The sequence below is a fragment of the Streptopelia decaocto genome, assembly GCF_964273445.1.
Source record: "Streptopelia decaocto genome assembly, chromosome: 2".
In the NCBI taxonomy this organism is placed as follows: Eukaryota; Metazoa; Chordata; class Aves; order Columbiformes; family Columbidae; genus Streptopelia; species Streptopelia decaocto.
The window spans coordinates 39,208,557-39,226,644 of record NC_138655.1 but is presented as its reverse complement, the minus strand read 5'-3'; the positions used below and the strand labels follow the sequence as shown (position 1 = coordinate 39,226,644).

The following is an 18,088-nucleotide window of genomic DNA, read 5'->3' as shown; positions in this document are numbered from 1 at the left end:
ATGTCTGGGATCACATCTGTCCTTTAACCCACACCAATTTATGCCTGGTCACCTGCCAGGCCTATTTTGAGGACAGCCCTAAGCCCTAGTATTCATTATTGCTCTGCCTGTGCCTTGCTCTTCACACAAAGGAAGAAACATGGGAGCCAGAGCTGAAGGCAAACACATGGACATGTGGTGCTCTCTGAGAGGGTTCTCTGATCTGAACTGTCAGGAGCTTGGGATTGCAGCCTGGGGTGCAAAGCCCATTGCACCATAGTCTAAATACAAACTAAGAGCTTAAAGCCTCTAAATTTTCACTGGAGCTCCAGAAAACTGCAGAGGAACCCAAAGAACAAGTCAGCTGCAGAGGGAAGGTCACCGACAGTAGACGTCCTGCCCCAGCTCACCTGCCTTCTCCCAAGAGCTAGATTTCTTCTCATTCCTTGCACCATCCTAAAGTTTACCAGGTGGCTGCAGAGCCAGTTTGTACCTCATGAGGCCCATAGCTGCTTTAAAGTATTATGTCATTAATTTCTTGATCAACAAATGTGCAACTGCTCAACACCTCCTTGGAAACTTCTGATTCATGTTTCTAATAAATCTTTTAAATTACATGGAGCATCACAGACATTGATACTTACCTTTAAAAATACTACCAGTGCAGACAGCAATCTGATTTGGAAGAATTTTAGCAGCTGAAGGTTTGAAGAGGAAATTATCATTTTAGGGCCTTATACCACCCTCAGAACACCTTTATCAGTTTTTATGATTTCTTAAAAATGTTAATACAAAAGAAGATGTGAAGAACTCTAATTGGAGAGTAGCAGAGCCTCATCACACCAAATAAAACCTCTCCTGGGTGCAGTGTAACTGAAGCAATACACAGAAAGCCCTTCCTGCAAATTCCTACCAAAACCAGAAATAATTTAATTTTCCCAACACACCATGAATGTGGGTTGACCAGTCTGTAATTAGAATGGGTGTGTATTGTGAATGAGCTTGTTATAATTAGATCTGCTTCTAAAGACAAAATACAGTTATAAGTATTTTCACCAGTGGTTTGTTTTTTTTTTTTTTCCTTTTTCAAAGCCAAGTCTAGAAAAGAAAAAAAGATTCAAAAGAGTCTGACAAATGTTGAGACAAATTTACTAACCCCAGTTCCTCAGTAGTAGTATTTATATGACTAGAAGTTCACTGCATAAGGCAATGCAGGAAAGAACAGCAAACACAGGAAGAGAGTACAGGAAAGGGAAATAGTGGACTTCCATTTTTCCGTGGAGACATTACATCATTTGCTTTGCAATGTATCTGTATTTCGCAGCCAGAATAATATCAGCCAGCTCCAAGATAAGGAACACATTTATTTAGAGAATATATCTAGTTCAGATTTCATCATAATGTCAATATTTGCTGTATTAATATTACAGTTCCTCTCAGTTAATACTCAGTAGTTAACAATGTGTTTTGTGCAAAGGGAAAAGATCTTCTAAACTAACTGTGCATATAACCTGGGAATTGCCAGGTTCAGAACATGTTTCACTCCATTATCAGAGGATTCTTTCATTGCTGTTCGTTGCTGGGTGCAAGAAGATCAGAATAAGTCTTCAATCAGCAAAAATCAGTTTACTTCCACCTTGTAGGGCTCCATCTTGCAGTGTTTTTTCCAAGATTTTAGTGCCAAACATGACAACTAGAACAAATGAGGAGGCTCCTGTCAGTAACTGCAGACAGTCCAGCCTGACACCCACAGGCCATTGCAGCAGACTTCATGCAGGCAGTCCTCCCTGCCTTGTGACAAGACATGGGCTGGCAGGAGGCCAGGCTCTGGTGACCAGATCCTCAGGAAGCTTGAATTGCTTGACTAGGTAATGGGGTCCATAGAATCATAGAATGTCCTGAGTTGCAAGGGACCCACAAGGATCATCGCGTCTGACTCCTGTCCCTGCATATGACAACCCCACAGTTCACTTCAACCCCCCATGTGTCTGAGGGCATGGTCCTGTTTCTTCTTGAACACTGTCAGTCTTGGGGCCATGACTGCCTCCCTGGGGAGCCTGTTGTAGTGTCCACCACCCTTTGGGTGAAGAACCTTTTCCTCATGTCCAACCTAAACCTCCCCTGGCACATCTTCCTGCCATTCCATTGGGTTCTATCATTGGTCACCAGAGAGATCAGCACCTGCCCCTCCTCCTCCCCTTGTAAGGAAGCTATAGACCATGATGAGGTCTCCCCTCAGGCTCCTCTTCTCCAGGCTGAACAAACCAAGTGACTTTAGCCACTCCTCATATGGCTTCCTTTCCAAACCCTTCACTAACTTCACAGCCCTCTTCTGGACACTCTTCAGTAGCTTTATATCCTTTTTATCCTGTGGTGCCCAGAACTTGCACGCAGTGCTCCAGGTGAGGCTGCACCAGTGCAGAGCAGAGCAGGACAATCACCTCCCTTGCCTGGCTGGCAATGCTGTGATTGATGCACCCCAGGACACGGTTGGCCTTCTTGGCTGCCAGGGCACACTGGTGGCTCATGTTCTACTTGCCATAGACCAGAACTCCCAGATCCCTCCCTGCAGAGCTGCTTTCCAGCCCCTCGTTCCCCAGTCTGTATACTGTTATATTTCATTAAATTTGGGCAGAAGGTAGAGAGGAAGTTCCTTAAACATAACCCAAGGAATACAAGTTTCTATAGGCCCAAGGAGCAATTTGCCAATTGCTACTCTGTTAAGCCCAAAATAAACAGATGACTTCACAGTGGGCTGCTTGCTGTACATTTTCTACCCATTTATTGCAACACATACTGTCAAGGGAAGCTGTGTGTCTCTCCAAAGGAAATACATTTCTGCAGTACACACAGTCATGAACACCTGAGCATTCAGCAGTATCCCTTCCCCCTCACCCAGCTCACATGTGGGTTTGTCACAATCAGTCACTGGAATAATCTCCCCAGGAAAGTGGTGGTTCCTCCAACATTGGACACTTTTAAGATTCAGCTGGACAGAGTGTTGGGCCATCTTGTCTAGAGTGTGCTTTTGCCAAGAAAGGTTGGACAAGCCGATCCTTGTGGTTCCTTCCAACCTGGTACTCTTTGATTCTAGGATTCTGTTGTTTCTGCTGTCCCTAATATACACATCAATGACTCAGAGAACTCATAACTCATTATTCAGCAGCAGCTCTCCCCACAGCCCTTGATGAGGTGGATTAGGCATGTCCTCTGACACTGCACTAACCATGGCCTGGTGATGACTTGGTGATTCATGACTCACAGATCTGCACCAAGGGAGTGACCTGCCCTTTGTGAACCCCCAGTTTGCACCTCCATTGTGCCCTGGCCTGGAGCTTGCCATCTGTCCCTCTGGTGTTCTTCCATTCACACAGGTCTCTGCATCAACCTGTCCTCCTCATGCTAGTAAACTGGGCCTCGCCAATAGCTATGGTGACCAAAACTATAGCCCACCACATTACTGACTCTGTCCTTCGGATCTTGGTGTTTTGCAGGAATCAGAAGATATGAGCTTGACTAGCTGGCTTGGACTACCATTCCCTTATCTGTTCTGTCAGATATGTCACGTGTGGCCCCACGTGGCAAGCCCCACACTGTGCAGTGAGCTCAGGACATGCAGAGCAGGTCCCCAGACCACCATCCTCACCAATGTACAGAACAAATGAAACTGTCATAATCCACAGGAGAACAAAGGCTGATCATTTTCTGCCTGAATTAAACATTTCTTTGCAAAGTTCTATGAGTCGCCAAGTAGAAAATAATCCAGATGATTCTGTTTATTGTTATACTGGTTAATTTTCCTTATTTCAGAATTGTCCTTTTTTTCATTAAATTCCTAGTAATGCAAATGTCATTCAGCTTTATTCAGATAAACCATGTTAACTACATAGGTTTGGCAGAGAAGTGCTCCTTTCTGCCCCAAAGTTAATTCTGAATTTGTGGAATACTCTCTGTGAAGAAACAATGTTTTTATTAGCTTTATGGAATGCATCTCCCCTCTACAGAAAAGACGGTTACTGACAGCACAAGAGATGATACAGAAAAAATTAAATCTAGCATTTAAAACAATAATGAGTATTCCTACATATTAATATTCATACCAAGCTTAAAATTCATACTATTTGGATCACAGACCACTATTGAATGCTATGGCAAAGAAATTATATAAGCAATGATAATTACCATTTAAAAATAGTTACTAGTGTGAAGTGGAAGATTTAACGTGTTTTCTTCTTTTAATGTACAGCCCCATTCCCAGAATTTCACTGGACGGTATGGACAGACCAACTGTCACAGCTGTCTATCAAGGCTGAATTAGATGAAGATGAACAATACAGGCTTTGTGGTTCAACTGAAGCAGCAGCCTCAAAAGTTTCCATTTCTCATCCATGGGCACTGTGGGAGCATTGTCCTCCCCCACTCTGAAAAGAGAATGGAACAATTATGTTACTGAAATTCCTCCGCAGTGGGTCTGAAAGACTGTTTATGTCCAGCCAGGGAGACAGGGAAAACTAAAAGCAGGGATTTCATGACAGCAGGTGGGGGCAGTTTCAGGGTATGTACTTCAGTGACATAGTGGTCCTGATTCTTCTTTTTTAGGGTGAAGCCAGTGCTGAAAGATTTACTAGCAATGGAGGAAATGGCAATAAAAACAACTAATTAGATGCAGTAGTAAAATTAATAAGTTGAAACAAAGCTTCACAATTGGCTTTCTGAATCAATCAGGTAATTGATTCTAATGTGGAGAGCATGGCAGTAAACTATTATAGAAAGCAAAATACACTTGTCACAGAGAAATTTTTACCACTTACTATTTTAGGGGCCCTACCAAGTGAAGTGCTGAGTACATAGCTCTCATGGGAGTCAGGTGAGCTCAGGAGATAAAAAACAATCACCCAATTTGACCCTCCTAATGGCAGTAATATTCATTAGCAGCAGAGATAAATCAATACTTGGTTTCATGCAAAAACATATTCACATGCTTCAGCATAACCTTACAAAATCAGCTGCTCAGGTTGCCTCAGGCTCCTGAGGTTATTTTATTGCCAACTGTAGCTCAGTACGTACATACAAAAAATCCATTAGTGCTTCGGTGCAAATGGTCACCTGGGGCTACAATTGCTTGCAGGGTCAACACATTTCTAGAGAGCTCCCACTCTTCTTCTTAAAGAGGAAGGGGGTGTAGAGGCTGTCAGTCACCAGCAGCGCTGTTAAGAACTCAGCATCTACCCATGAGACAACCTGTGCCATGATTTCCATGCGTCTCCTGGTTATTGTCCAGTACCCCCAAAAGTCATGGTGTCTGGCAGTAGGACCATTTGATGGTCAACCTGAAGAACTTTCTACCAGCTACCTTCTAAGGGAGGCTGTAAGCCCTTCACAGAGTGGCTGGTTATAGCCACAGTTACAGTTTATCTACCCAGGGTTTGGTATAAAGGTGTAATGTTAAAGAACAGGTAAAAATAACAAGTTATTCTCCATCTCTGGAATAAACTCTTGGTGTGTTTCTCTGTGGACTGCTGATATGAGGGTGCAGGGACCAACCCCCTCCCTTAAGTGAAAAGAAAGGCCCCTCTTGCGTGGACAGAAGATACTGGGTCAGGGAATTAGACTGAAAAATCTGACCAAGTAAGCTCAAAGAAACAATAAACTTTGTGTTCTTAAGGTTCTGTGTAGGCAAGCTAATGCTGTGACACAATGACACTTTCTCAATCTCAATTAGTGCTGAACTAATTAACAAAACTGTTTTATACACTGCAGTGAGTAGTATCTCTCTTCTTTCTTGGATAATCCCTAGTGTGATGTAAGGGTGACTGAGTATCTAATTACTCCTTAATTGAATGCACATTTTGTATGTTTTTCACTAGTTCGAGTTTAATGCTTTTGGTCCAAAAATCAAAGTCAGTGAAATTAAGTTGAACTGGGATTTGGGCAGCTATTCTATTAATGGATTACTTTTGGAAAGGAGCCTAATTATGAGCCAGTCTGAAGATTTCAGTTGTGTTTGTTATAGAAATGTTTAATGTATTGTCTGGCAAATGACTGATTGTATTTATTGGTAGTGTCATTATTCATGTTTACCCTTTATTCTTGTTTAAGAGTAATTTTTCTACCATGTTAAATTATTAGTACCGTTCCATAATATATGTAGTCAAGTAAATACACTATTTAGGCTAAAGATCTATGTAGATACGAAGATATCTGCTTCTCTTAGTCTTCTGAAAAGTTTTGGAAAGGTAATATTTGAGTTACAATTGCACAAATGTGCATGTGTATTATAATGAGAAAATTGCCTAGATGCCTCGCTTGTTTATGGATTGTATTTCTGCCTCTGAAATCTCCTTTGCTTGGGTTGAGTCCTACATATATTAAATAGAGCCCCACTGCTTCTGGTGGAGACTTCTACAGATCAGACAACCATCCCCAAAGAAAAGCTTTCAGCCATAATGTGTAAATACCTGGGAAATGTGAGAGCTATTATTTCAATACCCATGGTTTAAAAAGAAAAAAAGAAATATTAAAAAGGTCAATCAAAATTCAGACATTGTCATCAGAATGCAAAAAAAACATTATGCTTCCAATAATATTTATTTCTAATTCCTTCATATAATAATTTTATATATATATATATATATATATATATAAAAATATATATATGGTGTGTGTGTATATATATATATATTTATATACTTAGATTCTTCACAGAGAATAAATTTTCTTGTACAAAGCTGGGATAAACGCGAGACTGTAACTTTATCTCAGAAACAAGGAGCAGTGGCAGGAGCAAAGATAGGGCCAAGCTGGTATAATTTTAAGAACCAAAAGTCCCAATGTTCTCATAGTAATAGGCAGACTACATTTAAAAGAGAAGATATAAGAAATCTTCAGTAAAAAGGATTATTTTTCAAAGTCTTCCAAAAGTGTTGAGAAAGTGCAAATGAAATAGGATGGCCATGATAATCTGCCTTTCCCTCTGATAGGAAGGAAATACTGTAAGATGTCCCACCGGAGCAGCCTTAGGTCAAGATCACTACACAAGATCAAAAACTGTTCCGCTGCTTGAAAGTAGTCAGCTTTCTTTCTGAGGAGCTTTTCCACCACTTCTTTTGTCTTACTATGTTCCTTATCATTATTGTTTCACACAATGTCTCTATTTTTTCCTTGTAGAAGCATCTTGCCTCCTTTTCCTTAACAGCAGGCTAAACCAAAAAGTTTAAGAGCTTAAAAAAATCAAAGGACATGGGTAGCAAAGCCACACATCACCCTTATCTGATACATTTCCCAAAACAGCACCTCAAAGTATGGTCAGGCATGGATTCATAGTCTCTAAGAAAAATAAAAAAAACCCGACTACCTTATGAATCCTTCTCTTTCCTGAAGCACTTCACATTCCTTCCATTAAAAGGTCACAATTTATTGAATCTACATCTATTTCTGTGGGCATTTAACAACATCAAACTCAAGTTTACCTTTGTTTCTCTTGAGCTCTTTTAAAAATTACAGCAGGTTTTGCTTTGTAGCCCTGCTCTGTCATAAACTGTTGTGTTAGTCATATAAAGCTGCGAACAGTCAATGCTGGTATTTTCTTCCTTGAGTGACAATTATCAGTTGCAAAAACATTTTCAGTAACCCAAATAACTTTGTTGGTTTGGTTTGCTATTTATTTTCAAACTGTTGCTGTCTGCTTAGCAAGAGTTTGTTTGCATACTTTCACTGCATTGTTTTCATCGATAGTAAATAATTAGAATAACAAATTCTGTAACTACCCGGATCCTCAGTTCCAATGGAGTAATAACGTCCTCGACATTCGAGAGCTGTTACACTACTATATTTTACATGTACTAATCTAGAGTCTCCATGTTTTAAAAAACAGGTGCAGTTTTATCAAAGATGATTTAAGCTTCCGACCATTTTGCTTCAGCACCAATGTGCACCATTTTCCCCTCAAATGAAAATAACATGGTGGAGCTTCAGTTTGCGTTCAGACTCCAGCTTTTGTGTTGAAATTGCCAATAAACCTGCTGTGAGGGTGGTTTTTATGACAGGCACTCCCAACTACATCATCACATCCCAAGTAGCAGTGTACAAATCATACATGGTTTCTAGTAAGCAGCTGGAAGTAACACTCTTAGAATGCTTTTAATAAAAAAGCTGATGATTAACAGTGCATTGTGGATAGCAAAGAATGTGTGATGCCAATAGAGAGTCACAAGTGAAGAAATGTGGGAGCCCTTGTCAACATGAAGTATTGTATTTCAAGCATAAGCAGGGTCTGATTCCTCAACTACCTTATGACTTTTTTAGTTTTGAAAAGGAAACACAGTATTTTGTTTCTTCTTGGCTTCTTCTTTACATGCTAAGGAATTCTAACTGTTTTCCATTCCTCCACCAATATTTGTGTATTTCTAGAAGAGCTGAGTAAAGGACTGAACAAGGGCAATTCCAATGTGGTACAAACAAATTCTACATTCTACAAACAAATACAACTCAAAATGGTTTTCTTCCTCTTCCATCCTACGATTCTTGGGCTGCCTCGTCTACCATAGGCCTAAGTTGTGGCTCCTGTGTCAGAAATATGTCACATAAGCAACATAAGTGCTTTGCTGCTCACTAATTTGAATCCTCAGAAGAGGGAAAACAAGTCAGACTGACATCACAGGGTTAGCCTAAAATCTCAGTGCACACCCCCTCCCATTACAATGAAGTAGTGGGAAGCAACCTGAAAACGCACCATGTTTCAGCCATTCCTGGAGCTCTTGGTCCCCTGAACACTCCAAAAGATTTGGTGTGTTTCCAGCAGGTCTCTGATTATGGCGTGTGGGTCAAAAGCCAAAGGTGTTTGGCCCTCTGTCCTATCGTCTCGCACTCAAAGGTGAGCACATTCTCAAGTACTCTGAAGTGGCAGCAGAGTGCTGGGCACTATACATAAGCTCTTCAAAACAGAAGAACAACAGTCAGCTTTGTTGATAACACGAAGCTGAGTTTCTTTCAAAGACTGAAACCTAACAATTAAACCAAGCACCTTTTAAGCACAAAACCTAAACTCATGGAGGCAAACAATGACTGATGAAAAATCACTCACTGAGAAGCAGCATAAATACTTGTATTTTATCAAATCTAGGAAATTGGTGTTTGTATTTCTAAAGAACTAGTGTTGATAATCTTTGTGTTGGTTTGGGGGTTTTTGTAGGTTTTTTTTAAACCAGGAAGAAGAGAAGAATAGTCATAGTAGCCTAATGATGGCTGCTGAAAGCTCACTCTGGCTCTGGATCTACACAACAGGAAAGCATAAAATCCCCAAGTGCTGGAACGTCAGCAGAGAAACTTCTTTCTGAACTTCATGAGCTACAAAGGCTACTAGTAAACTGAGAATAAAGGTATACATTGACTGGTAAAGTAAACCTCCACTGAAATGCAAAGGTAACCGAGATCTGCTTAGGTGAAGAAATACAGACCAGAGCATCCTGCTACTCTTCCCTCTGTTTCTCAAAGGCAAGGCACAGATCCATAGCTTACTCTGTATTTTAATTTCCCTTCATATTCTATAATGTAGTTACCATACAATATGCAGTGCCAGACAGAGGGGAGGGCACCACTACGTGTTTAGTACCAGCTCATTCCCACTGGCAACACTGTCCAATGTCCTACAGAAAGAGCAGTGTAGTTTTGTGCCACAAGAGCAGCTCAGCAGCTTCAAAAGCAAGTTATTTGCACTGTTCACTCCCTAAATGCACCGGCTACAGTCACCACATTGCTCCCTCTCCTCGCTGTGAAACTAATGCTGTGCCAATTTCTGCTTCTCTGCTTAGAGCTCTCAATTTCATGCAGATAGTCTCTGCAGTATCAGTCTCTGTTCCTCTCACCCTAAATTACTCCTTCCTGTTCCTCAGGCCTAGCACAAGCTTGGTATTTTAATGATGTCATTTATTTGTTTTCCTCTAATCTTGAATGTACGACTAGGAAAATGGTAATTATATTAAGAATGGGTTTTAATCCAAATTAATTTCTGCTATCCTAAGTTATGGGACATTGGATAAACTTGGAGCTACTTACAAGCTGAAGTCTACCAAATATGTATGTGTATGTATGAATGTGTACATGCATTTGTGTATATACAAATTGATGCTTTTTCAGGAGTTTCTGAATCAGTCCCAAAAAAATGTTCAGGAGAACTGGAGTAATGTACATAGATAGATGGAGTAGGTATAAGCCATCATCACACTTGAAGGACAATTCTTTATTCACAGATATGAAATAAATTGTGTCTGAAATGTGCACTTTTCAGACAAGACACTGGAAATAAAATTCCTTAGTTTATTAATTATGCTTAGTGGAAAATAAATTAAAGTTTATCACTTTCAAAAGATAATATTCTTACAATATTATTTTAGCTATTTTTTAGAACTAGCTCTTACTGCCTTCTGTTAAAATAATCTCATTGATTTCAATGACTTCTGTAACAGGTACTTATTTGACCTCCTCATAGTAAATAGGAGCAATGCCATTTAATTATCCTATACATGGAATCATACTTATACACCCTGATTTATAAAGGGATGAAGACACGGAGGCATGTCATACTGAATTCAGTATCACTATCAATTCAAGTTGATACTCAGGTGTTTGAAATCAGACATCTTGCTCATTCAGAGATAAAGCTGTTCCATTGATATAACAGAGGAGAAAGGGATGTCTATCAAATCAGTTAGATAGGAAGCAACAAGGATTAAAGAGAGGGTAATAAAACCATTGGAAACCACAAATGATGCTGTCTTTTATGCCACTGGAAAAGTATTTATACATTAGGTAAGGTGGCAAGCCCCAAAACATGATAGCCTGCTGGAATACTCACAATTCACATGTTAAAAAATAGTGAGTCAGGACTCAAATTGCCAAAATATTAGCCTTTAATGAAACAGAAGATTTAATGTTCTCCTTATTTGATTTCTAGGAGTGGTAGCATTTGTTGTCTCCATGGGTGAGCTTTGCTGCATAACAATAAGAATTACTAATCTTTTTCCAACATCTCCTGAGATTATCAAGATATAGCCTGATGCCCACAGCAATGGCTCTGAGTCAAGTATGAAGTATCTGTGGTAACACTGAGGAAGTCACAATGTTATCCTTTCTCTTTTTCCTTCAGAAAATGATCTGGGAGTCCTTGTAAACAACAAATTGAACATGAGTCATTAATGCACCCATACGACAATGAAGGCCAAAAGCCTCCTGGGCTGCGCTAGGAAAAGCATTGCCAGCAGGTATAAGGAGATGATTCTTCACTTCTGTTCAGCAATGATGAAGCATCTGGAGTACTGGGTCCAGTTCTGGGTTCCCTGATTCAAAAGAAACATGGACACACTGGAGTGAGTCCAGCAACAGGCCACAAAGTTGATTAAGATGAGAGAGCTGGGACTGTTCAGCCTCAAGAAGAGGTTTCAAGAGGGATCTCATCAATGTGTACAATTTTATGAGAACATGTATACAAGATGGTGCCAGACTCTTCAGTGGTATCCAGTGAAAGGAGAAGAGGCAATGGGTACAAACTTAAATACAGGAAATTTCATTTAAAATTTAGAAAAATCTTTTTCCCTGCAAGGGTGTCAAACACCAGTACAGGTTGCTCAAAGAAGTGGTGGAGTCTTCATCCATACAATATTCAAAACCCAGCTGGATGTGGCCCTGAACAACCTGCTGTAGTTAATGCTGCTTTGAGTAGAGGATTGGACTAGTAGGTCTCCAGGGGCACCTTCTAACTGCAACTATTTTGTGATTCTGTTGTTCTTCACTGTCTAAAACTGAACTCAATTTTTGCACCTTGCATACCTGAAAGCAAATCTGCACTGAGCTTTCCCTCCAAATTCCTTGACACCTGACTGAATCTGTCACTACTGGATATGATTTAAAGAGGTTAGAAAAAGAGAAAAATAATGGCTTTTTGGAAGGAAACATAAGTGAAAACTTTGGCAACTGCAGGAGAAAAAGAATGTAAAGACTGTTCTGTAAGGGATGTATTTCAAAAACACTCATACAAGAGAGTCTAAAGGTGCATTAACCCCAGGCTAAATGAGACAGATGTATTTTTAGCAGAAAAATCAGAGCCAGAAGAGACCAACCAGGTAGCAACAAACTTATTACAAAGCCCACTGCATTAAAGAGAGCAGTGAAGCTACGAAGTTTCATCCTCCTGAAGGCTCCCTCTAGTGCCTGGCCAAACTTTGTTCTAGAACTGGAGGGTGATATTTTCAGATCCAGGCTTTCCCACAAAAAATCAGTTCTTTACCTGAGATTACACACCACAATATATCACGTTTGTGTCACCTCTGCTTTCAATTTGACAAATTACCATAAATTTCATCAAAGATCAACATAAGCCACTTGATCATGAGCCACAGAGGGTTCAGTTCCATCATGGTTTAAACCAATGCTGAAGAGTAGATGTTCTGAAGACTTTGAGCACAGCATGCATAGAGCCTGCATTTTGATTCCATCCAAACGAATTAGACCTTTCAAGCAACCTCTTTCTACTCATGTCTATTGAACACTTCTGGAAACATTTGTCTCCTCCTTCCCCTAACATTATGATGAGGCCATGAAGTCCTTCAAGTGGCTATACCACACTGGCTTGGAATAAAAGAAATATTGAAAAGTCTATTAACAGGAGTTCCAGCAGCCTTGGCAGAGGTACATCATGTCAGAAAAGAAGTCCACCATTGTGTTAGTAATTGTAATATTCAAGACATGCCAGACCTTTAGAATATAAGGTAATCTCCTCTTTGAAAGGAAGACATGCTCCCTCTTGGATCACTATGCAGATGCCACCCTGCAAACTATTACTTTCACATCTGCTACTGAGTCTTCACAGAAATATACAACCCATATCAGCAGTCCCAGTTTAAGGTCCGTTACCCATTCCCATGAATTAGGACAAGTGTCTTTTCTGAGGATGCCTGAGGTCTGTGTGAGCAACTCCTGCTACTCAAAATCTTCCTCCTGGAGAGAACTCTGTGAAAAAATCACTACAAATAGGCAGGATTGTTTTCTTCCCTTTCTCCCTTTTTCCATAGAAGAAAGGTGATCAAAAGCACATGTTTTATTTTTACACTTCGTATATCTAGTATCCAGCTCCCCAGAGATAAACCCAATACCAAGGACATATTGTGAACCCTTGATTGGTTCAGTGCTATTTGGACTGATGCATTCAAAACTAACTGGCCAAATGAATTTCTGATAAATAACTCAACCAGGTGTAGAGAGCCAAGTGCCATTTCTCCTGTGGGCTACACAATGCAAGGAGTCACAGTTCTTTTTCAGTGCTTGGGAGTCCATAATTAGTATAGCCTTACAGTGAGAACTATGATTTTACATTAAAAATTCTATCATTTGAGAATTAAAACTGCAGATTATTTTGTGAAGCATGGCCAAGATAAATCTTATTATTTAAAACAAAACTTTTAAGTATTGACAAATGTAATAAAATTTCGAACATGAAAGCAGAAGGGAAATTTTTACATTTCAATTCCAGCATTGTAAAGGAAACTCTTTCATGCTTAAAATTCAAACTCAGCATGTCAAGTAATTCCACTGTTACAAACTTGAATTACCTGCACTGGCCTGAAGGTATTATTCACCCTCTGAGAAAAACTGTACTTTAATATTGCTATGATTTTCCCAAGTAATTTTTATGCAGAAGCCGGGATGAATTTGAATCATCCATTTCAAGATTAAAGTGACGACACTCTGTGACTGCAGAGAACCATGTAATTGAGAATTGGGCTTAGGGATGTGTCCAAAATTAAATATGGGAATGAGAAAACAATATTAATACAGGGACTAATGTTTCACTTTCTTAGATTAAATCTGGAATGCAGATATTAAATAGGGTTATAAAATACAAATAAACCCTTATTTTAGAAATGTTTAGATGCATATTGAATGCTTATGCTGTATGGAAAGACCATGAAATTGTTGGCCACTATCTCAGCCCATTTAATAATTTCTGTCACATGCAGGAGGAAGGATGATCTTCCCACTTAGTTTTAATGGATCCATTTTTGGAAGCATCAAATTATTAATCTCTTTAAGGGGTTATCTGCTGCCTGATCATTTGTTAACTTCATATGAAGTTGGTGGTCAGACCCAGAGCATGCTCTGTAGAGGCTTAACTCTACAGCAGAGCCTGACGTGAACTAAGGAGTTCCATCATTAACGTAGACAAGGCAAAAATTTAAAGTACAAATAATGGTCCTTACCCAAAAGTGTGCATCAAAAATCTTTCAGCAGCATGCTTCCAGGTGAAACTCTGTATGGATTGGTTCTCTTGTGAGCATATGGCTTTGAAGAAACGTGCTGAGTGAGAAACTGACACTTTTATATAATGGATCCTACCAGCAAAATAGGGTAATGGAGAGTACCCAATGTTTTTATTATTTATGTTGTAGGATGGTAGATGAAAAATTTTACAATGTTAAAAAGTAGCAGGACTTATTAAAGAAAGCAAGTGAACAGATTTGTTCTTTTCTTGAAGACTTCCCACATTAGCTGTCTTACTATGTGTATCAAGGTAAGGTCACTTCATTACAAAATCAGCCATGAATGTTGGTGTCTTGACTCACTACCTTCAGGGTAACTAGTTGTCTTGATAGCAAATTTTCTTTAACTCTCTAAGAATCTCATTACCATGTTTTTCACTATAGTAAAACATTGACTGACTAAGTATAATGAGGTTTAGGAATAACTGTTGGGCATTGAGGGAATTTGCCTTTACTTGACAAAGGCTAGGGGAACATGATGTGGGAGGTTTTAATAACTCAAGTGGGGATAATGCAGGTTCACTTGTGTATTAACCCTTTTGCACTGAATACAACATCATCCTTAAATTCTTGCTCTCTGAGCCACTGAGAAGTAGCAACTACTTCAATGACTGAAATACTAAAAATTAGCCATGACAGAAGTTAATAAGTTTCCTCTTTTATCTGCACTCATTTTGCCCAAGATTTGGTCTGGCTGGGAAAGAGAAGCATTGTGAAGCAGGGAGAAGGGATCCAAAAAAGGCCTCCTTTGAGAATGAAAGGCCTCCCTCCAGAACTACACTCTGGTTTTCAACAGATAACAGTAGAAAGATTCACCAGTGACCGGTCTTCTAAAAACACGGTAAGAAATTAAACAGTGAACCTCAGTTAGTGGGGGAATCTGTCACATAACCTAACCATGCTGTGCTGTTGCTCACTGCAGTAGGAGAAATTTAAAGCTACAAGAAGTCATTGTGATCTAACTGCGTGATCCACTGCCTACTGAAGTAAACATAAACATTTTAATTAACTAAATCACATATTACATTCCAGCCACTAAAGAACATAATAGTAACCAAACTATTCCAGCCACTAAAGAACAAATAGTAACCAAACTATTATACTAGAGATAAAATAAATTGGTACAGTGTCAAAATTTAAATTGTGACAATATATCATAACATTAGTTGAAATGAACTCAGTGCATTTTCTCCTTTAGCTAAATCTCCCCTATGAAAATTATTTAAATGTTTTGATTTTTCCACTAAGCTTCTACTTACCTGAATAAAGATTTATTTCTCTTGTTCTTCCTCTTCTGCTACTGAAATGCAGCCCTGATGACTCTATCACTAAGTGGCTGAGTTGGTCTGAAGTTATCTCCTAGGATTCCATCACAGCCCTCTAAAAGTTCTGCACCTTTAACATGGGTCCTCAGCCTACGAAATTCCTCTATCTGAAAGGTAGAAAAACAGACATGAAGAAGCTGAGACACATTCTTCAAGATGGGTTTAATGATCAAAATAAGCCCTGCCCAGCCACTTCTGCAGCTTTGAAAATTGGAGTGTTCAGGCACTATATGCTAAGGTCAATATACATCATTAATAACATTTTTAAATAGTTGCTAGTACTGTCAAAACGTTTAACATATAGAGAAAAATAAGAATTTTCATGCAGATGGTTTGGTAAACACCCTTTCTTTTGCGTAACTTATTTCAGGATCTATAACTTTCTTAGCCATTGTAGATTTCATACTATTAATCAATCTCACAGTTGTGACATGAGAGTAATCATTCTGGTCTTCACCAAAGAAGCACATTTCAGGAATAATTTAGTCAACTATAAATTGTTTTGAATTTCTTCCAGTGATTTATTTATTGCCTAAAATTGTTGCTTCAATTAAATAAAAATTATTTTCTAAGTCAGGAGAATTCTGAAAAGACTCTCAGCTTTAGAAGAAGTCTGTGGACATCTTATATGGAAAATGTGGTTTGTTCAATCAAAACAACATACCACTCCAAAATTTCTGTAGATGTGGGTGCTAAGTGTACTCAGAAAATCAAATGCAGTCAAAAATCAACATAAAACATTTCAGTTGGTGCAAATTAAAAATATTTCTGGTTTATAGACTCCTTTTAGATTTTTCTAAACCTAATCTGTTGTAGGGAAGAATGTGAGCAGCTTCCATCTCCATCGCTGGTATCAGCATATCAGCATCAAGCTCTGTGCAATAAAAAATTAAGAAAATCCATGTGTATCTCAGTAACATCAGACCTTATTGTTCAACAGTGCCATCTTTAAGAGTCTGGTATTCTAAATAAGTAGTTAAACTACTAACAAAATTGTGATTGTTTTTGCTGTGGCATATTGGCAAACTCTCTTAGCTGGATACAGCAAACCTGCCTGAAGGCTGAAAGGCCTCCCTGGCCTGAGCCTCTGCTCTTGTACTGACCCTGGGACACTGCTCTGACCAGCTCAGCTGTCACTGGAAACTGAAGCTACACAGAAACTGAAGTGGAACCTGAAGTATTTAATCATTTTATCATGTAAGAAATTACAGAGAGTTAATTTCTCCATGAAAAACACCCTATGAAGGATTACAGTGAGAAAGGAAGTGTGGTTCCACAATTAAAAGAAATGAGGTACTAAACAGCAGGTAATGGTATTTTTATTCTTATATTGTCTTCAGAGAATACTTTTGTACTGCAACATGGAAGACAACTGCCTTCATTGCTTTCTGCTCTACAGCAGAATTGATCCAGACTTATTTACTTGATTTAGAGGCTAGTTCTGCTCTGTCATGTCTTCCCAAAAAACAGTGTGCTTAGAAATCAACACTCAGCTTCCCGCAGCTGAGATATAAGGCAACAGCTTAGACTGAAAATATGAAAAGCAGAACAAACTGTAAAGCTCCCTGAATGTGCTCTTAGAGGCAGATCCTTATTTTGGAAGGTTGGGTTTTTTATGTTTATTTAAAGCAAACTGAAAACAAACCCACTACAGGCTAGGAATTGAAAAAGTCTTCAGGAGTCAAGTGCTGGTAAATTGCTGAATGAGTTTTGTAAAGATACTGTCTTTTACCATCTGAATCAACTCCGGAAAGCCTGAAATAATTGTAGTTTAGGAAGGAGCTCTTTACAAAAATGTGGCTTTTGTTTGATCTTCTGAGAATGAGAGACTTCAAACACAGATGAAGGAGAGGGAAGAGCAGACTCTCTGCAAACCTGGCGTTTGTGAACTGTCTCCTACTATAACTACAAATGCTCTGCCCCAGTTCCCACAGTGAAATATTTCTCCAGGAAAAAGCAGCTTCCAGTTTCTTCAGTCAGGAAAGTAGGACTGACCCGATCCCTGTGCCTGCTCTTTAGTCTTCAATGCAGGCAAGAAATGTAGCCCTACTCCAAGGGGCAATTGCTCCGGAGATCATCAGCCTCCTCGTTCAGTCCTTCACATCATGGTTCACACCCCTGTGACACTGATCCTCTATACACATGGTGCTTTGCCTCACCCTTAAGAAGTGCTTCTGTCAGAAAAGGACACTAACAGTGCTGACACTACTTTCTCCATTAAATTTCCACATGATTAGGCAATATGTGTGCCCCACTCACTCTTCTTCATCTCATATGGAACACTTATCATCTACTCCCAACCCCTTACAAGTCAGAGCTGTGAAGAACCCTGTAGGACTGCCAAGGAAATAGATATTTTAGAGGCACACAGCTAAGTGCTCTTGGATATTCACACACTTTCCAAAGGAATAGCCATTTATAAAAGTTTTTCTCATGCCCAGAAGACACTAAGGATGACCTAGGCCTGTTCATATC

General features: G+C 39.4%; 1 protein-coding gene across 3 annotated transcripts in view; it reads right to left on the bottom strand.

Annotated features, from left to right (window-relative positions):
- Window positions 1–1,483: 1,483 nt before the first annotated feature.
- The window catches only part of CA8 (carbonic anhydrase 8), a 54,443-nt gene continuing 37,838 nt past the window's right edge, over window positions 1,484–18,088 (bottom strand). For 2 of the 3 annotated variants that reach the window (XM_082045192.1, XM_082045193.1), the window contains 2 exons: window positions 15,548–15,720; window positions 3,804–4,400 (listed from right to left, as the gene is read on the bottom strand). In XM_082045192.1, coding sequence (XP_081901318.1) covers window positions 15,586–15,720 — 135 coding nt within the window. In that variant the 3' untranslated portion in view covers window positions 3,804–4,400; window positions 15,548–15,585. Of the gene's footprint in view, window positions 1,673–3,803; window positions 4,401–15,547; window positions 15,721–18,088 lie in introns of those variants that run through there. The other variant, XR_014183309.1, reaches the window with a different exon arrangement.